This window comes from Tachysurus fulvidraco, chromosome 4, assembly GCF_022655615.1.
Source record: "Tachysurus fulvidraco isolate hzauxx_2018 chromosome 4, HZAU_PFXX_2.0, whole genome shotgun sequence".
Lineage (NCBI taxonomy): Eukaryota > Metazoa > Chordata > Actinopteri > Siluriformes > Bagridae > Tachysurus > Tachysurus fulvidraco.
The window spans coordinates 12889633-12911332 of record NC_062521.1 but is presented as its reverse complement, the minus strand read 5'-3'; the positions used below and the strand labels follow the sequence as shown (position 1 = coordinate 12911332).

General features: G+C 38.5%; 1 protein-coding gene across 2 annotated transcripts; it reads left to right on the top strand.

The window, feature by feature from the left end:
* The first annotated feature begins 6503 nt into the window (after window positions 1-6503).
* Window positions 6504-21522, top strand: stox1 (storkhead box 1). 2 transcript variants are annotated; one of them, XM_027142230.2, is made up of 5 exons: window positions 6896-7026; window positions 7628-7705; window positions 18268-18420; window positions 18585-20862; window positions 21069-21522. In XM_027142230.2, exons 3-5 carry the CDS (start codon window positions 18288-18290, stop codon window positions 21220-21222), a joined length of 2565 nt encoding a protein of 854 aa, XP_026998031.1. In that variant the 5' UTR covers window positions 6896-7026; window positions 7628-7705; window positions 18268-18287; the 3' UTR covers window positions 21223-21522. The 2 variants fall into 2 exon arrangements, with proteins under 2 accessions (XP_026998030.1, XP_026998031.1); XM_027142229.1 differs by lacking the exon at window positions 7628-7705 and having other exon boundaries at window positions 6504-7026.
* The last annotated feature ends 178 nt before the right edge of the window (window positions 21523-21700 follow it).

Here is a 21700-nt window from a genome sequence, read left to right as displayed (position 1 = left end):
TGTCATTTGGATCTTGGAAAAAAAAAAAACATTCTCCAATACGTGCAAGATACATTTTCTAAGCAAGGGGTTGATTGTCAGGAGATCATTTAGAGCATTCATTATTTGGCCATGTAGATAATCCAGAAACCTGGGGTGTATTTGAATTTTTCAAATACGAAAGCTTCATTGTTCTCCTCAAATAAGGATTCTGTATTGACATTCATTCAGTCTTTTGTTAACTACCACCCCCCCAATGACTGCTTATTTACAGAACATTCCAGAGCAGAGAACTGATTTCAGGGGAACAAAAGAGGAGAATTATCCACATTTTCACTGCTTTGTGTTTTTTTTTTTTTGTTTGTTTATTTTTGTTTATTTTATTTATTTTAAGAGTAAGGTAAATGTTTCCCTTTTTCTTATCCTGAAAGTGTGTCCTCTATGGTATCGCTGCCATATTAACATGCCCAGATTCTGGCTTTCCTACCTGCAGTGAATTGGAACAACACAATACTCAGTCCTCTGTGAATGGATATTATGTTGGTCTAAATCACTGCAGGAAACTGATGCAGTCTATGACATGGTGCAACTAGTTAAGTTGAGATATTCCCACTGAGACCTACAGTTGATTTGAAAAATCACTCAGCTGATTCCTGCCGTTATGAAATGCTTAACATGTGCTATACCTCATTTTCCACACAGATTGTCCTTGTAATATGAAACTAGAGAGCTCTATTAGCAGACTTGAAGTCAAACCAATTTTATGTTATGAAAACCATTATGGTCAATGAGTACTGCTCCAGTGATCTAGGCCACATTATTACACTGCAGTACAGCTGGAGCAGAAGCAGGCAGACTGTTGTGGAATCAAAGCGTGCGCAGGTAAGCGCACATTCTCTCTCAGACAGAGGGCTTTTGTGCCTCCACCTTCTCTCAATCTCTCAGGACTGGATAACAGTTGCACATTAAAGAGCCACTGCACAATTGACTCATTTAACACAGGCTCAGTGCTTTATCTATTCCTTCCTTTTTGAATATGGAGCTTGGGTGTCTCTGGTGAGCCAGATTTAGGAGGGAAAAAAGATTAGATTGCTACGTCTGCTTGATAGTACCAATGAGTTGATGAACGGGGTAATAGAGAAGCTTGCAGTTTTACACTGTAGCTTTCTAAATGTAAGTAACTGGTACCTCTAACATGCTAAACAGAAATACACACTAGCCCCAATTTGATGGGTAATTCAATAATTCAACATACCCTTAAATATCAACCATGTTTTCTAAAGTAAATTTGCAGTTTTGCCTGAAAGCACTACTGTGATTTCGTACGTTGAATTTTTGCATTTCTTTTGTTTCTTTAAGGCTATTGTGTGAGTTCAGCATGACTCTTTTGTCTATGGCTGGACCCATTAAACACAAAACTATTTCCTTCCACCCCTTTTGTTCGCACATTGCATTGCTTTCTTAACTCAGGCACCTCCCCATATTCAGAAATGATTATTGAACAGCAAAACTGAGCCGTCATCCTCAAAAACACTTAAATGCTCTTTTTGTAACACGTTGGCCTTTTCCACATGTTGTAGTATGAACAGCATTACATTTAGCTATTAAGCACAGAAACTCCACAGGAGCAGACAAGCTAAGATATAAGAATTTAAATCAGAAATATTAATGAAAATAAGTATTGAAAAATCGAAAATGCACAGTAACATTTTCCACAGTGTATTCTTCACTGCCTTTCATTGCCGTGACTCAATACAAAATAAACTAATTTTTGAGATAGCGGCTTATTGTAGTTACTTAGTTTCTGTGAATCTAACTACTGCCATTGTACACAAAACAACAATTAGCATTTGGCACGCATAATACTACATTTTATTACAATGAGTGCTAAATAAATATTTACCCATAATGTATTTAAAAAAAAATTGTGCTACATAATCTAGAGTTCTCTACATGTCTACATAAAGTAATCTAGATAGTAATCTAAAATGAAAGATGCAAAGTGACTGCCATGTTTATAATTTTTTTAAACACTATAGAATCTTGATAAGAACTTATTTTTAATGATGTTACTAATGGTTGTTTAGGTAGCTGGATAAATACAATGCTACAAACTCTTCACTAATAGTATTACCTAAGATAAGACAGGAATTTGCACTTGTCTATAATTTGTACTATATTTTAGATTTTGTATAAATTCTTATCAAATATCAAAAACCTAAAAAGGGAAAGGGAACTGCATAGTCTGAATGGGTAATGATGACTGAAAACCATTGACTTACATAATGTTTGTTACCTTTAGGTGGGTTATACATGAGAGGAACCATTGATGGGTGTCTTTACATTTCTTATCGCTAGCTCAGGCCTCTCTGGTGTCTGAGGGTTCCTTATGTACTGCTCTGCTACTGCCCAGCAGTCACAAGTCCGATGAAAGTAGTGTGGTTGTTGAGGAAATTATCCTGTTTCCTGGCTCTGAGGCCAGGGAATACAGGGTTACAGTGTGAGAAACCTGTGCAGTTGTTTTTGCTTGCCCCCTGGGCATCTTGCACTTGGAGCACCACACCTCTATGCCATCAAGACTTTCCCTGCAAGCTTTTCATAATCAACTGTGTTGACTTCTGGCCTGGAACCTGCCACCAAAGGAAGATTGACCTATTGCGTGGAAAGTGTTGTGTATTTTTTATTTATTTTTTTGCTAAGTTAGTGTCTTTTGGGGTGAAGACTGTCACTGTATGTTAAATAAAGATTCCAATAAAGCATTGAAAAATGGGAGGAATAACAACCCTCACTTGGAAGCATGTTGCATTAAATCAAGTGAACAACAATGAGAAAAATTCAGGCTATACAGTATCTAAGAATTGTTGGCTGTTGTCCTGTTTAACTTGAGTAACAGAGGTCATCTCACTAAGACTGTAACAGCCAAAACACACTGATCTTACCATTTTATATTTTATATACAGTATAACAAATGCTTAGTATTTCATGGTGCATGAGAGTATGGTACAGGTAAGGTAAAAAGACTAGATATAATAGATTTAATCTACTGGAGCTCTAATCCTCTCCTTTATTGTGACTGAGCTTCACTATATACTGACCCGGAATACTCTAGCTGAGGCATTTCCTGCATGGTTTGTGTTACCATGGTTCAGGGTCACTGGATTCACCAGGAGAGATTTTAAAAGGTTTGCATTTTTACTAACCACCACATGATATTTGATGTTGCATAAAATATATGTTTTATATAATCTACTTGACCATGTATAATAATCCCTTGTTGCAGTGGTGAGATAAAAGTTGTGACACTACATTATGCACAAACCCTAAATCTGAATCTCCAAAAAAGGACTGGTACATTCCTTTCTTTTGCACATTCGCTCTAATCATTTCTGCTTAACAGCGATTTTAAAATATGATACCGGACTATTTGGCAGTGCTGTGAAAGCAGACTTAAATTTTACAGCTGCATTTGAATGATTTTGCCTGGCTGTGGGTCCTGTTGTCCTCCCCCTTTCTTCCTGTATTCCTATTATTGCTGAAGTGCTATAACATGCCCTTAACCTCCAGTCATATACTTATCTCACCTTGCTGCAAACAGCAGTATATTCAGTGGCATCATTGGATACTTCTCTTTTGTGTAGCTGTATGCAAAGTTGCTTTACAGATAGGGAGTCCACAGACCTGAGTGAAGAAGAGCATTAAAGTGTTCACAACATACATATTTTTATATTTTCCTCTCCTTACATTATCATCCTAGACCAAAACTCTCCATATACAAGCAGTCATTAACACTTATTTAAAAATCATGTATTGTGTGCATCTAAAAACATACATTTTCGGACACTTTGACTGTCAAAATTTTAAAAACACATTTTAAAAGCAATAAATTATTAAGGAGTTCAAGTTCATTTAGACACAAAATTGACTTAAATCACATAAGTTTTCTATTGTTTTATTCATATTCTCAGTAAAAGGACACCATTTGTATGAATAACCATGGTGATTGAATTCTAATAATTTTTATTTCTCACATCGGATAATATAAAAGAACATATATGTAAATCTGGTGACTTGATTGTTTTAATAAAATTCTTATTACCTTTGGAGATCCATGTATATTTAAGTTTATTATTGAGTGTTCTTTTGGCGAGAGGAGGCAGGCAGTTAAAAATGACTTCCATTATGAACACGCTGCCACATGCCCATTTATTATTGGACCACATCAATTGGTAGCACATTGATTTTTTTCCCCCCTGAAGTTTATTGCCACTTGAGTCTGCTAGTGGCCCTTTACATCGGTGCACACCATAAAGATTTAACAAGGAGTGGTGAAAAGTGGCTTTGATCCGGTTTACAACCCAATGCTTACACATGCAACCATCATAAAACTGTAATGAGAGAGAGAGATTTCCTCCAGAAAGCAAATTCACTGTCATGTGCCAATGCTAAATGCAATGATTCAGAAATCTTTCTTTAGTTTTTTTTTCACTACTGAAATTGGAGAAATGGTAGAGTGTTAATTTGGGGCTGGTCCTCTACAGCTAAAATTCACAGGTTCATTAAGTTTGCGGTTCACACAGACTGTAGTTAAGCATAAACACTGTGGACATCGAGGCTCTGAATACAAAACGAGTGCATTGTCTGAGGTCTTTTCTGAAGTGGGTGCAGCCCATTGCACCTTTCTCCAAAAGGTTTTATTTAAAATGGGAAGATGTAATGTATACTTCACACAGAGGAACTGCAATATCCTATTCCACTAATGGGCCCACATTCAATGGCCGAGATATACAGGAGACCCTGTTTGGATTTCATTATGCAGCTGCTCCTTTGATTTCATGGACCTGATGTATGAGGTGTCTCATTAACCATAGCCTGAAAAAACACAACTCAAACCCTGGACTTATTTTCTGAGGTATAACTTGTGCTTTAAGCGTTGATACACAAAACAAGACTCAATTTACATGTAGCTAGCCCTCAAAACAGATTTTTTTGTAAATGTTGAAATTTTTTGTACAATTTATTACTACTGTAAACGGTAATGCTGCATTAGCTACCATTTCCTCACCATGGGCTTCCTATGGTTCCCACAATTTCCTCGAACCTCCCAAAAACATGCCAGTGGGTGGACCCAGTGCCAGTCCCTGAAACACTGGGTACAAAGATGGACTACACCAAAGCACACCAGCACCATGCACACACATTCACTACTGCTATATCTTTGGGAAGTGGAAGGAACTCAGAGACCCTGGAGGAACCCATGCACAAAAATTCCCCACTGACCGAAGCTTGAGATTGAACCTGGGTTCCTGAAGCTATGAGATGGCAATGCTACCCACTGCACCATCTATCTATCTATCTATCTATCTATCTATCTATCTATCTATCTATCTATCTATCTATCTATCTATCCATCTATCCATCTATCTATCTATCTATCTATCTATCTATCTATCTATCTATCTATCTATCTATCTATCTATCTATCTATCAGCATACACATAACTTTAAGCTGAGCTGTTTACTGTTTAACTTAAGAAATCGTAATATAGTCCTAGATTTAAATAGTCAAGTCAAATCTACTCAAGAAGCTTTTATTGCCATTTCAACCATATAAAGCTTTTGCAGTACACAGTGTAATGAGATGTTTCTCCAGGACCATGATGCTACATAGAACAAAGATAGAGCTATAAGGACAAGTAGTCCTAGTCACATAAAGTGCATCTGTGCAACCTGGTGTAAACTGTGCGGGACAAGAATACAGTGCAGGACAAAAGACAAGAAGACAGAAAGGCAGTGCAAACAAAATGATCGGACTGTATGTCCGATCAATTTTACGTGTGCAGAAATACTGGAATGAACACATTAGTGTTATAGCAGCAGTTACATGAGATATTGTAAAGTCAAGTCAAGTCAAGAAGCTTTTATTGTCATTTCAACCATATATTGCTCTTGCAGTACACAGCGTAATGAGACAACGTTTCTCCAGGACAATAATTTAGTATTGTGCAAAACAGAAATCAAATGAAATGTAAGACATCATGTGCAAAGAGCAAAAACAGTGTGATGGGTGTATATTGGAAGAGTATGTATTTGGTAATAAATAAATAAAATATATATAATATAAATCTATCTATCTATCTATCTATCTATCTATCTATCTATCTATCTCTCTCTCTCTCTCTCTCTCTCTCTCTCTATATATATATATATATATATATATATATATATATATATATATATATATATATATATTTGTGTGTGTGTGTGTGTGTGTGCAATACACTTTAAATTAATTTAGATTAAAGTTAATTTAGAGACAAAATATCTCTATATTTGCACCTGCTGTTCTCTATCCGAACAAACAATGAAGAGTGGCTTTGTCCAAATCCATATAAACATCATTTCAGGTATTTCTGCACAGCTTTTCCTTTTCCAGTAGCTTGGCAGATTAAGTTTAGGACGCAGTCTGTTTCTTGATTGGTTCGTGTCTAGAATCCACGCTCGGCGGCCCCGCCCCTTATCTACGTCAGCGGCACCCGTTGCCTTGGGAGCGAGAAGCGCCATACAGACCTGAACAGCGGCGAGGTTGCAGCCTTACACCACGATTTGAGACGATGAAATTGTTTAAGATTTATTCCATATACAGATCCTATTAAATACAGAGTGCGAATGTGTGCTTTCGTGTCTCTGGGTAGCATTTAAATCCATATGCTGAAGTGAGACAGCGCACAGCGGCCATGTCTCAGCAGCCTCAGCAGCGGGTGGTTCAGCTGTCAGCGGCGGCGCTCGCTGTGGTGCTGCGGAAGGACGACGGCGACTCTGCGTGCACCAGCAGCGGACACGATGTGTTCATGGATTTTAAGTCTCAAAATCTGCGCAGCTTCTGGAATAAAAGGCTCGTGAAGGCGTTGTCCGAAGTTTACTTTCAGGGCTGGATGGAAAATTCTGTTCTGCTCATTCAGGGGAGCGGCAGTAATCTGGAGGTGCTGAGAGAAGCCTGGATGCGCAGAGCTCTCAGGTCGCCCAAGGGATTCATTATTAAAGCAGTGGGTAGGTTCTGTATAATCCTCTATATGCATAACTGCCTCACACGAGACGAGAAATGATCAGATAACCTCTCTGCAGGTTAAAGCACAGGTCGGATTTGTATCAAAATTTGGTGCAGAGCAAAATCATGCTCATGGCAATAGACTGAGATTCATAGGAAGGAAATGTGAAGGTCTGTTTACACCGAACCATGTTAAGGTCAGCAAGAAGGTAGATCATTTAATTTTTTTTAAATAGTCTGTTCTCAGGAGGGCGGTGAAAAGATGATGTCTTTCTAGAGCTCATTGGACAATTAAGCAACCTTTATATGTCCAACCACAGTCAAGGTTGTAAATAGGTTATATATAAAAAAAAATCCTTCAGCCTATTGGTATATTACACAAACACTTAGAACAGAAGGCATCCAGACCAAGGAATCAGTCCCAGAGCTGCAGGTATTCCTTATTTGCTCACATCTGGCAAAGAATGATCATCTCTTTCTTAGTGGACAGTCCCTCTGCAAGATGAGTACTTTTTATACTATGGATCTGGATTATGCGTTAAAGATTATTTTTCACAGAGATCTAGCAAGTAACTAATTTCTAGTTTAACTTATATTGTACAGGAAACACACCGTGTAGAATATTGGATATTCAAGTTTAACCAGAACTGTCGTTTCCTAAGACCTCGGCATGCTTGAAGGGTAAGTTTGTACGTGTAGCATTACTGTATTATTTCCACATAACAGGAAATAAAATGTAAGTGGAGAGTGGCCTTTAACCTCCAAACAGCAACAACACCCTCCCCGCCTACAGACCCGGATACACAGAGCCTACAGTATTGTCTAACCCTGTGAAATTTTTAAGTATCCTGAATACAAGGATTTCTAGTCTTGGAATAATAACTCTACACTGACAACAGTTAGGGCTTGTGTTTTTATTGGACACATGTTGAGGTGACAGGTCTGTGGTGACAGTGTGGTCGTGGCCCCACGCACATGGTTGCTGCTGCTGAACCCACACAAAGCCGTCAGCACTGTGTGAGATCAACCATTTGCTCCTGCTGTCAGGGCAATGGAAGGTGGAGGTCAGCACAGGGAGTGTATGTGAAGGGAGAGCATAAAGCTGTGGAATTTAAATGGTAAGACCACACAATGGGATTGTCTGCAGTGGTCGGGGACATTGACTCCTCTGGCACATAAATACTTGTGCTTTTGTAACTTCAGGTTAGACAAAAAGCTGTTGCCTTGGTGTGAGCTCAGCCTTGTGTCACTGAAATTTACTAGCTATTCACGAGGGGTACAGTGCTCAGCTATTTTGTCTTCAGTGCCTGTCCAAGAGACCAGTTTATAAGGCCAGGGCATGAACATTCATTAGCCTTTTCTAACTGCCTGCTGAGTGGCCCAGTTGTTTACACCTGCAAGAATTGGAGTTTCAATCACTTATAATCTATGGTTCCCATTTTAGATGGGTCAGTGGATGTTTTAAGACTCCTTTTTACTTCCTAAAAGCCAGCCAGGTTATCTTCGTCTCTTTCCAGACCAGACCAGCAGGAGTTGGTTAGTGCTGCTCTGTGATTACCTATCAGCAATGTGATGATGAATTAGCCCACCACCCTTCATTCCTGTTGTGATTATCAGTGTATATTAATTGTAAAGATGAATGGTTTCCTGCTGTTGTTAAACCTGGCTAGCGGAGTATGAAAAGATCCTGTTCCCTGCAGACAGTCTATTGTACATGGCATTCGGTTGATCTTTGTCAGTTCGAGTTGTTTTCAGGGTCTGTAGTCCAGCTCTATTCACTGTGCTTACAGAGGCTGAAGGACATGAAATTAGACTGAACATGTACATTGCAATTCAGTTTGTTGTGGTTTTTGCTTTGTACAAGGTGTGATTATTAAAAGCCTGGTTTCAAAGCTTCTTTCTTTTTATAATTCACCATAAATAATTTGGAAGTGCATTTTGAATAATAATAATAATAATAATAATAATAATAATAATAATAATAATAAAAAGAAATAAATAATGCACAATACATTGGTATGTTTTAATACTGCTTAATGGAAAGTCTTGTCATTTCTGTAATCTGCACTTATCTGGTGAAATTTGAGGCTGCACCCACAATGGTTGCCTGATCTCTCTGCATTATTGAGTGGCTCCAGATCCAGCTCACAACAGGAGGCAATCTAAGTCCTAAAACATTCACACAGAGCCATGTCAAGTAATCTGAGCCACCACACACTTCAGTGTTTATTATATTTAAGGCTGTCAAGCATGTTCTAGCTGAAATTGTTTGATTCCTCCTTTCAAATCCTCACTATTATTAGGAGTTTTCAGTGTTCAGTGGAACTGTAAGCTAATCTCTGTGTGACTGTTTTTGGAGAACTCACCCCTGACTGGTTGTTTTGGAGTCAGATTGCTTGGCCCCAGATCCCTATGTTTTGTAAATGTCTCACCTAGAACTGAGGAGTCATTCATTCTCATACGTCTCCTATATCTCAGCATATTAGCCATGACCAGGCTTCATGCTGGTCCGATCTATCCAGAGGGGAACATCTTGGAGAGCTTACACATTGAAAGTAACCCTCATGGTTAACTGGACACCGAAGGTCACGGCTCCCCTCCTCTCTTCATGGAGCTCGTGGTGGATGTGGGCAGATAAACAGTAAATCCAGGTGTGCCCCAGGCACAGATGGGGCCCAGTTTAGCCAACATACGCCTGTAAAAGATCACAAGTTTTCTTAGTCTCATTAAGGCATGTCTTCTTTATTTCCAGACTTAAAGTACTCAAAGTACCAGTGTGAAGTATCTTTATCAGCCTGCAAAGATGAAACAAAGATAATCCAAAACATATCAGAAAAAATTATCGCATGAAGCACAAGCACTCTTTAAAAAACCTTGTGTAGGAACAGAAAGACTGGATCTTTTTTCTAAGAAGGCTACTGCTGGAATGTTTTCTTGTGGTAACCAAACACCAATCCACGGTCTACTACGAGCAGCTGTGTGTGGTGCCTTCCTGACTTCACTGTCTATTTCCAATGAAAACTTGTATCCTTTATCCAACACTGTATTTAACAAACCTTGACAGCAACGGAAGGATGAGTTTGAGCCATTAGTTGTGATCTCATCAATGGAGTTTTCTTCATTGAAAAGTTGCATGTTTGTAACCATCCCTAGACTACTTTTCAAAATTACTTATTTTACCTGAAAGTATCTGACATGAGATGATTATACGAGGAGACATGAGGAGTATTCATAATCTCTGTTTGTTCATTAGAGAGAATAAAGGGGTTTATGGATGTAGCTGAGTCTGACACCTCCTATAAGCTCTAATATGGAAAATGACCTTCTAGAAACTGACCACTAAAAGTACATCGTATGTCATTTGGTTCATCCTTTCCATTTGGGCAGCTAAATAATTAAAAAAAAAAATTAGAATAACAGAATAACTGATAAGCAGTATGGCTTTTCAGTCTGCTGTTTTGTGAATCCCACCTTGCTCTCATTTTCTTGTGTAAAGAAATTTTATCAAGAAAACTTACAGTCCAGTGAAGATTTTAAACCTCCAAAAATGGATTCGTGCTGCCCTGCATTAGTTCCATGTTCTTGCTTGACTGAAATCAAGCCATACTGTGCATTTAACTCTAAAGCTGTTCAGGATTTAGACCATGATTAAGCTGTTACATTGGTTAAGGCCTCCCAGTTTAAGGATAACAAACTTTGAATCTGATGTAGTTCAGTCCTAGTTTGAGGAAATAGCTCTCATCTGGTGTGAATTACTGTCATGGAGCTTGATTAGTGGTGTGTGAGTGCTGTAAACTGTAGGCCTCACCAGCTTCTGGAGGTGAGACCAGCCAGAAACACCTGGAATGTCTAAACATCTCAAGGAGAAAATCGTGTGAAATGGAGCTCCCTCAATTTTTTCTGGAGCTTCTCTGTCAAATAAGCTATATAGTGCAAGGAACAACAGGGTGAGTGAAGATGCAGCGGAACTATTTATGCGACAGGGTATGTAGCATTTGACTGATGATTCTGAAATAAATTTGAGAGAGATTCTTTTGATCAAATCAAACATTGTAAAAAATGCTAAACTCGCTGATCGTGTATAATATGGATTGATGACATCGGTATGTCCTGGTGATAAGTTTTTCTCTAGAAATGTAGAGCCTTGCATTTTTCTTAGCTGTATTTGCTAAGCAGTGTTATTTGACAAATATTCGGCCCAAGTTTACAAATGTCACTGACCCTTGGTTTTTGTAAAATGGTGCCAGATGTTTTGAAGGGTTACTGGGTTACTTTTGTGCCTACAGCGAACTTATATGCATTTATATGCTTTTATATTTGCATATTTTAACAATGTTAGAGTAAGTTTATTATCATTTTGCTAGCGTTGCTATTTTGTCAAAGGAAATTACAGACCATTTGTGTGTTCATTTAACAACTTGAAGATATCCTGACAAATAAAAATATATATTTATTGAGCTCATTGGGCTGATTTAATTGTCAAATCAATAGTAGTAAAGCAATCAAAATGCACTTAGTGAAGGGCTATTTTTAAGGTTACCTCCTGCACAAAATATATATATAATATATAATATAAGTGCAGGTCTAAGGGAACATTTGTGTCATTAAAACCGTTGGCAGGTATCAATATAACCGTGTGAAACACAATTTCCAGAGTTTCTCCTGTTAATCATTGCGCTTGTCAACATAATGATTTCCAGCTTCTTCACTTGGTAATAGTATCTTTTTGTGCTCCTTCTAGTCAAACATAAAACAAGGAACATAAAATAAAAAGTAAATCTGTGTGAAGCGCCGAAGTGTTAGGTACGACTGCAAAAAACAAATGCTGCCTAGTGGGGTGCAGAAAAGCTTAAAAACTTTGGTCAGTCCTGGCCCTGTGTTTTTATTTCACTCTAGAAATCATTGCTGCATACCAGTTTTAGACAGCTACTCTTATGATACAACATAATTAGTAACACATGGATGAAAGTGGCTCAGCGGTGAGGCCTCACATCTCCAGACACCAGGGTTCCATCCAAAGCTCCAGTTTGTGTCTGCAGAATTTCATATCTTCACCCAAATTTCTCCCAGCAAATCTGATTTCCTCTTCCCTGTTAAAAGGATAAACCTCGAACCCCTAAAGCATTCTTTGACTTCTTTGAGAGTAAAGGGGTTTCTTTTCAATTAGGGCAACAAGTAGAACTATTGTAGTAACGAAGAACATTTAACTCTAAAACCTTCTTGTGATCTTTACTGAAATATGTAAAGCATTTTTTCAGGACATTCACTGCTGCATTACGAAACCTGCATCTTTTAGCAAAATGAAAATTTACCAGTGTCTTAACTCAATAAAAGTAATAAGATAAAAGCCGATCAGTGTAAAAAGATTAAGACAGCTCATGATTGTTCTAAGTGATTAATGCTGATGTTTCTAAACAGCACACCAGATGCTGAGAGCTTTGATATTTAGGCTACTATGTCATATATACATATACATTGCGAGCAAAACCGCAGTGGAATTTGGATAAAGGCTGGTGGATTTCAACATCAATCCTTTCTTCAAGTAAATCATCTAATCACAGAGCTGATGAGGCAGGATTTATTGCCTCCATTCTTCGTGCATGGCATGCACGATCAGACTTGTCCCTCTCAGTTACATAGTGAAGCTGTACTGAGACCAGGTGGAATTGTACAACTCATGGCGGCTGTGCTGATTGAGACTGCAGTGAGTGGGTAGAATACAGACAGAGATCCACAGATTAATACCAGGTTAAAGTAAAAACAGCACTTGGGGAAGTATTTTGCAAGTGGGATTATACTGTACCAAGTGATAAAAGACTTGTCTGGATTATGAGCAAGTCGAGCAAGATTAAGAAATGTATTCAATACACAATATGTATCATGAGAGAAAGGTTTGCTCACAAACCTTAATTAGCAAAGCAATACAGTAATCATTTGTTTAATTATTTATATGATATTTGTACTGTATATAATATGTATTTGTTACCAATTAACACAAGCATACTTTTTATAATGAAAATATATATTAGAGTCTAATTGCAACCTGCTTTTTGTTTTATTTAACAAAAAGTAAAAAGAAATAACAGAATAGACAATATCTCAGAAAAGCTTGTTGTGACATACTGTACATGATCATGTTATCAGTATTATTCAATTCATTCATTCATTCATTCATTCATTCATTCATTCATTCATTCATTTTCTACCGCTTATCTGAACTTCTCGGGTCACGGGGAGCCTGTCAATGGGCATCGAGGCAGGATACACCCTGCATGGAGTGCCAACCCATCGCAGGGCACACACACTCTCTCATTCACTCACACACTACAGACAATTCTCCAGAGATGCCAATCAACCTACCATGCACGTCTTTTGACCAGGGGAGGAAACCGGAGTACCAGGAGGAAACCCCTGAGGCACAGGGAGAACATGCAAACTCCACACACAAAAGCTGGAGGTGGGAATTGAACCCCCAACCCTGGAGGTGTGAGGCGAAGGTGCTAACCACCAAGCCACCGTGCCCCCCTATTATTATTATTCAATTCAATTCAAGTTTATTTGTATAGCGCTTTTTACAATTGACATTTTTATATAACAGCTTTACAGAACATAAACATGGAACAAAAGGTTATTATAAATAATAAAAGAAAGATTAATATGATACATAATTCAAGATTAATATTAGATATATTTAAATGTGTTTGTATTTATCCCCAATGAGCAAGTCTGAGGTGACTCAGGTGACTGTGGTGTGGTAAAACTTTCTTGAATGGTAAAGGAAGAAACCTTGAGAGGAACAGAGACTCAAAGTGGAACCTCATCCTCATTTGGGTAACACTGGAGGGTGTGATTACAAATATACAGTCCGACAAATGTTGTATTGATGAGGAGGTTGTTGTCCTCAAAGACCACGTGGAGTTGGCATCTCCTCTTTAGTATAGCAGAGCCCAAATGGAGCTGGTAAATCTCTAGATGCCTCAGGATTCTCACAGAGTCGTCCTCATATCAGTGGAGGTCTAAATTCTTCATGGCATGGAAGACAATCAGATCTGGTACAATTTCTGGATACCTCGGGATTGGTAGAAAGAGAGAAGCAGTGGAGAGGGATTAACGTAGCTGCTGGTCATAGTATTAGCAAGCACTAGATGATAATGTGCATTTGGTCAGATGTATTAGAGCACAAGATTATGGGAAGTATTGTGTATAATATTATGTCATTATATTGCTCAGCCCTAATTCCATGGTCCAGACAAAGCTCATAAAAACAGTCTTCTTCACTATATTTGGACTACACAGGAATCTGATTGGTCTAGTTGTTTGACAGATGTACAGTGGCTTTATGGTCAATAAGTAGACACAGTATTACTCGGTTTCTGTATTTGGCTGAATAAAAGCTCAGACTGGGTAATCATGTCATAATGTTTTCAGGTTTAGGAAGTTTCAAGCTAGTTCTAAATCTATACTAGACTAGAAATAGCTAAATACACTGAGCTTTATATAGACCACTTGCACAGGTTAGCTTTTATACAGAACCTTCCTCCTCCCAGAGGAAAAATCACGTTCTGAGAAATGCCTCTGCATTTTCTTTTGCTAACTACTTTTGGACTGAACAGAGTGGACTGAAGGGAACCTTGTTAGTGGTCGTGAGGAGGAATGAGCCTCACCACATTCAAATAGGATCTTTATTAGTACAGGGGGTGTCTCCCCTCCTCTCTCCCTCCCTCTCTTGCTCTCTCTTTCTGTGTGTGTGTGTGTGTGTGTGTGTGTGTGTGTGTGTGTGTGTGTGTGTGTGTGTGTGTGTGTGTGTGTGTGTGTGTGTGTGTGTGTGTGTGTGTGTGTGTGTGTGTGTGTGTGTGTTACTACATGTAGAGTTAATTACCTCTGTGGTTTGCTTAAATGAAAAACGTAGACTGAAACCACACAGGTTACTCTAGTTGGGACACATACTGTCTGAAATTATTTTTTCAGACCAGATCATATAACCACAACTTAAACAAATATAAAACAACTATTTTTATGTAGGAAATAAAATCCATCAAAAACAACCCGGATTTTTTTCTCAAGAAGGACAAAAAGCTACATTGACTTAGTACTACAAGTATAAACAGTTAATATGACCGCTAGTAAGTTCTGCCTAATCAGACACAGTACACAAATATCATCTTCTTGTATATTTGTATTGTATAAAATTATTGTATATAAATTGTATATAATCTCAGTGTCATATTTTATATAACCTCAGTGATCTAGTGGGATTTGATAATTGAGTTCACGATTATGGACGTTAGTCAGACACAGGCTACAGTCTGACAAGAAGCTGCTGGTTCGTAAGTCATGGTTAGAGTTAAGCTAATGATTGTTTCAAACTGCTAATTTGTCATGCTTTAAATTTGGCATCTGCTTTCACTTAGTTCAGATGCAGAAAAACAAAACAGGCTTTCATCCAGAGTGTACAAACACCACATAAGAAATATAGGCTTGTTAGCTAATGTTTGTTAGATAACATTCAGTGTTTGTGGTCCAAAGCACAAAAAGCCAGTGAACCTTTATTAGGAACGAAATTCCACCTCACATGGAAGTCACTGCTTACATTTCCTCTAGTCTTCTTCCATTCTGTTTTGCTTTTGTGCCATGCCGTGTAGTTACCATGGTACCTGGCAGACTATTCATGGTAAATCAGACAAAGGTCTTAATGTCTGGAGGCAGCCTCGAGTTACAATAAAAACACAAATTTTGTGTGAGAGTGAGAGTGAAAGTTTTATTCAACTCAATTTATTAATTTGTTCTTGGCCATCCACCTGTTTCTTAAAAACGTCCAACGACAGCTGAAACTCCAACTACAGCTAAAATGTGAACATTGTTTTGTTGTACAGTTTAAAAGTACTGTAAGGATATATTATCTACAGCCATTGTCCTTCTCTTCTAGCCAGGTTTTGTGTTGTTTTTAATGAGAACTGTTTGATCTGTTTAGTGGAAAATAAAGAACTGGGATTATTACATTTCCATAAAAATGTTTGTTATTAAGGAACAGGTACAGACAAATGTTCTCTTGTTCATTAATATATTTGATGTAATTATATAGTATTAGTTAATACAGTAATTGATGAGAAAGTGTGTATGTCACTATTTCAATATTCACTATGACAACAGGAAAACTGGCTGTATGAGAGATTAAAAAAGCTTTCAAAAACACCAGGATCCGAACCTCTGTGTCCTCATAGCTAGGCATGGTCTTGCTCCTGCAAGTGAAATAAGACACACAAGTGGAAAGTGGAGTTTCTCCCTCAGTAGCCCCAGTAGCCCCCAATAATTGTAGATGTGCTGGAGGGAAAGACTGAGAATATTAACTTATTTTCATTAAGTGTTTATTCTGTCCAGGGGTCAAGGTGGATCGTGGGCTTACTCTGAGAATCCTGGGCTTGAGGATGGAATACACCCTCTATAGGATACCTTCATATGTCTGTGGCATATGGCTATCATACTGTGCACACACACATTCACACATCAGGGAAATTGATCTCAGACAAACCACCAGATACAAGGAAAACATGCAGAAAGAAGCTCAAGGTCAGGATCAAACCTAAACCCTGGAGCTCTTCCCACTAAAGCCCTGTGCTGCTTAGAGAGACAGTATAGAACAAGAAAAGAAGTCAGTATATGCTTGCATTAATCCTGCATTTACAACCCTCATTTGCACAACATTTACAACTCTATACCTTTGCACATTGTTTTGTACAATGTCCAGAATACACGCTGGTTGGCATTATCTCGTGTTTTTTTTTTTTTTTTGTGTTGTAGCATTTTGCATTGTTTGCTCTGTATTTTGTATTGCACTGTTTGCACTAGGTTGCACACATTACACTTTATGTGGCTAGGACAACTTACTTTCAGTCCTTAGCTCTGTGTTGTTCTATTTAGCTCTGTCTTGTCTTACCGTAGCTCTGTGTTGTTTAATGTAGCACCAGGGTCCTGGAGGAACTGGAGGACTGCGTCAGCTATATATGGTTGAAATGACAATTAAAGCATCTTGACTTGACTTGACTTGATTTGATGTGACAATCAAGAGTAAAGACAAATTGTGTGTAGAGGAATAAACAAAACATTTTTCGGCTGATAAAATGAATTCCTTGGGCTTCGCCACTGAGGTAATTGAACAGAAGCATAAGCATTTTCTCTTTAAATATTATATAGGAGTTGTAGTGCTGAGTGGCCAATATGCAACACATACAGTACTGTAAAGAGCTGCCACTACATGATATCCAACTAAAGGCAGCATCATTTTACTCACAGTAATTAAGATAACATTATTAATAACTGCATTTTGAAATACATTTTTAATAAGATTATGATTATGTTTTGCTGCATTATTTGTTGCTATGAAGCTACAAAATAATTAAATGACTAAATCACATTCTGGCAGTAATTCACTAACACATACATGCATTCGTGGTGCCTTGTAAGTTGTAAGTGTTCACTACACTGTATTAAGTTCACTTCCTATCTCAGCATGCTCACTATGCAAAGTGGTAAAATAAACATGGACATGGTGAAAGATGTCTTTTGTTTGCTTTGTCAGAGCAGGAAAAACTCATAAAATTACTATAAATACTTTAATTGCATATTTTTATAGTTACAAGCTTGAGTGGCTGTTTTTGCTGTACTACTTTAGTGAATGTCAAATGTTCATGCAGAGCTTTCGTCTGAAATTGCAGTGAACTGCAAACAAAAGAGAGTAGAATTGGCAACAAGTTAACTGGTTAATGTTACTGACAATTCTAACGTTGATGATTAACTTCTCAAAACAGCAATTAGTTTGGTCAGTGTTCCCAGATCGAAGCAAGTACTGTGACGGTTTATAAACCGATCTGAAGCCACTCATGCTGTAAACTAATTTAAAAGTAGTGAACGTTCCACAGTGTGTTTGGAACAGAGAAAGAACGGGTAGTTGCGACTACATGATGAAATTTGTTGTTTTTGTTAGTTGGGGAATTAAGAATCTGATTCGAATGATATATTGATATAATAAAATGTTAACGAATAACAAATGTCCATGTCTTAAAAACAAGGTGTATGTAACTTTTTAACGTATCTGTTTTAGCTTTGAAGACGGTTTTTATAATTCCGTCTTAATCCGTCTTTTATTTATAATTATAATTAATTTATAATTTAATAATTTTTAGTGTGAATATGTTTATGGAATTTAATGTGGAATTTAATAGACATTCTTTACATGTTTTCCTCAGGTGATTTATCCCCAGTACAAATGTCACCCATCTGTCAGTCGCAGTTCATTCCACTGTCTGAGGTACTGTGCTCTGTTATATCTGACATGAATATTGCTCGTGTCACGGTCAACCAGGAAACACTAATTAATTACATGATGAAAGCCCATCCAGGTACCACATTTTAACATATTCATAATCTGTTTCAAAATTATTCAGTGTATATTCTTTATATATCAGTGTTTATGAAAAACTTCAACCTAGCCAGATCTTTAGCATTGCTGTTGATCAGTTGATGTTCCATTTAAAAATTTCTTTATGACGATTTTCATTTTAAGGAATGGCAATTCCCACACAAGAGATCCTCTATAATGCTCTGGGAGCTCTCATTAAAGAGAGAAAAATCTACCACACTGGAGAGGGATACTTCATTGTTACACCTCAGACATACTTTATAACCAACAACATGGTGAAAGAGAACTGGTGGACAGGTGATAATGGCCATATCTCTCCTCCTCCCATCACGTACCTGATGAGCAATGAGAGCTGCGAGGATGCTTCTACTGAAGTACCCATTATGGCTCACTGCAAGTCCTGTAGTTGCTTCACACCTCAGCAAACTGCTCCTCCTTCTGTCCAGGAGCAGTCTATCACCATAAGCGAATGCACTGGGAAAAGCCTTAAGTGGTCCAGAGAACATAAGCCAACTGTCCAACACCAGTCCACATCTACGGCAGCAGACTACCAGGGGAGTGAAATCAGCAAGTGTACAGCCACTAGCCGTAAGGACAAAGAAAAACCTGGACGTAAATTTGGCCTCAACCTGTTTCGGCGGAACACGGGTAAGAAGGAGAACAAGATAAAGAAGGAATATGCCACCTTCTCTGGACAGTTCCCACCAGAAGAATGGCCAGTTAGGGATGAGGATGATCTCAATAACCTTCCCAGAGATTTGGAGCATGCTATCATTAAACGGATCAACCCAGAACTAACTGTTGATAACCTTGTTCGCCATACAGTCCTAATGAAGAAATTGGAAGAGAAGGCAGAGAGAGTGACAAAGGCCCTGACTACTGACAAAGGCATGTCCACAGAGATCCTGCTCCCTAAGCACAGGCACCAATCAACTAAAGCTAGTGGCAGAAGATTAGCCTCTAAACCTAGTCGGAGCAAAAGAAGAGGTCCCTCTGTAAAAGAGAAACAGAGGACAAAGAGTAAGGATGTCCCATGTGATGAGGATTTACAGGGAGATGATCTCATCCCATCTCTCCTCAGGCCTGAATTAGTCCAAGAGGAGCCTGCCCATCACGAAGAATGTGCAACTGTAGATGCAAAATTTGTCTATAAGAAACGCATAGAGGATCCGTTTCAGTCGATGCAAGGATGTCATACAGCCATCGATCATAAGGAACCAAGGAGGAGAGAGGCCAAGTCTAGTCGACGAGAGCGAGCAGGCCACAGGTCAAAGTCCTGGGATCCACATTGTGTGAAAGGGATCACTGAAGAAGTGCAGAAACCCTCCATGCTGTTGGACAGGTCATGCGAACAGCTTCATGACAGAGGAATGAATTTGGATTCTAGCCTAGATGCTAAAACAATCCAAGAACTTCCTGGAGGCTTCAGCTCTTTCTACCCTGAGAACAGCACACTGAGGATAGAAGATAAGATCAAACAGAAAAGCAGAGAGTTCAGCAATGGGAAAGTGAAGCTGACAAATCAGGTTTTACAAGAGAGGGATTCAAAAGCCATTTCTGATCAAAAGCTTGGTATGGACTTGGCTTCATTTTCATATGAATCAACAGAGTTACCCATGTCATGGCCCAAACCTACAGTTCAGTGTAGATTGTCTCTACATCTGGTTAACAGTAAAGACGAATCTGACCACTGTCCTGACCTTCTTACCTCACATCAGCAAACTGGCAGCATGACAAGCAGTCAACACCTGATGAACAGCGAGAGGGTACACAGAAACCCAGGCCATGCAGACAGTGAAGTACACACTGATGCGGAGCAGCACATTTACCAGAATATTGAAGATGATGAGGATGGATGTAGCTCCCTCTGTCTGAATGAGGAGCATGTCAGTGAGTTGGTTCACCCTGGCACATCTCGCTGCCGTGAGCCAGTCTGTTTCGATGGGAACTGGGACAGCTCTTTCATAGAAAAAAACATATTAACTCTTTGTCAAGACACCAGACGAGTCCCACAGAGACAGCATGAATACAGGTGGCCTCAAACTGAGCACAAGCCTGGTTTGTCCCACCTACCAGCAGATTGCGGCCCTGGGGAAAAGCCGCACCACGTGGATGAGAAACTGAATAAACCCAGCCCAGGACATCCGGACCCCACTGACACTCTGGACATCAGTATCTTTGATTACAGCCAAATGAGTGATAGAGGCTCAGACACTGAAACAGTACTGAAGTCCGCAGACGATGATGATGACCAAGCCAGCCACTGGATATGTCACTCACAGGACTATAACCAAAATCAACCAGTGAATGCTGATAACATTCAACCTGCAAGTCTAAATCACTGTGATCGTACTGGTGCCTGTCCGGGTGAAATAACAGAGAATCAGAGCAACACAGCAGACAGCGGGATTGACTCTCCAAGGTTAGTCACTTCTATTGGTCTGAAATCTGAAATGTAATTAAATAAAACTGATAGTTATACTTGAAGAATTTATATTATGTTAGCTATTTAATTCTTTGTGGAGGTTTTTAAAAGCTGAAACTGGCTTTAAAAACACCTATTATAAAACTTTTATGATATTCACTTCATTACAGAGAATTAAGCTTTTTTTTGTTGTTAATTTACAGGACACGCATGAGTCTAATCTCACCTAACTCTGTGATACTGAAAGGGCTGAAACGTCGTACTTTCCTACAGAACATTGAAAAGCTCCACTCCAAAACCAACGGCATTCATCCTCAAAGTTCCCTGCTCCAGCTCACACCTGTCATGAACGTGTGAACGGCTGGGTGTAGATTCACACACTGTGCTCTGTGCTTGCTAACTTACCTTTGTATAATTGTGCATATTTAAAGCTATTACATGTAAATATTTTTGTTGATATAATATCAGTGCATGTGGTATTTTGGGGTAATTAGACTATTGAGCTAGGGATTTTATAGATTTTTTTATTAGCTATTTTAGTACCTAGCTACTCTGTTTATAAAGAGAGTGGCATTAGTTAAATTAACCCTTTACACTTTAAATTCAAAAAATGAAAACATTTGTAAATTGTGACAAAATAAAATGTTTACTGAGCGATGTCTGGGCTTCTGTCATTTGTTCAGCCAGAAAAAGGAGGTCTAATCTACAACATAAGTTGTTTTTAACTGTATGAACAGGGTTTTGTGACGATTATTTATACATATAGAGATTATATCTGTATAGGATTCAGGTGGAAGGATTCAAGGTTATTGGAGGTAACAACCTCTAATGTGGA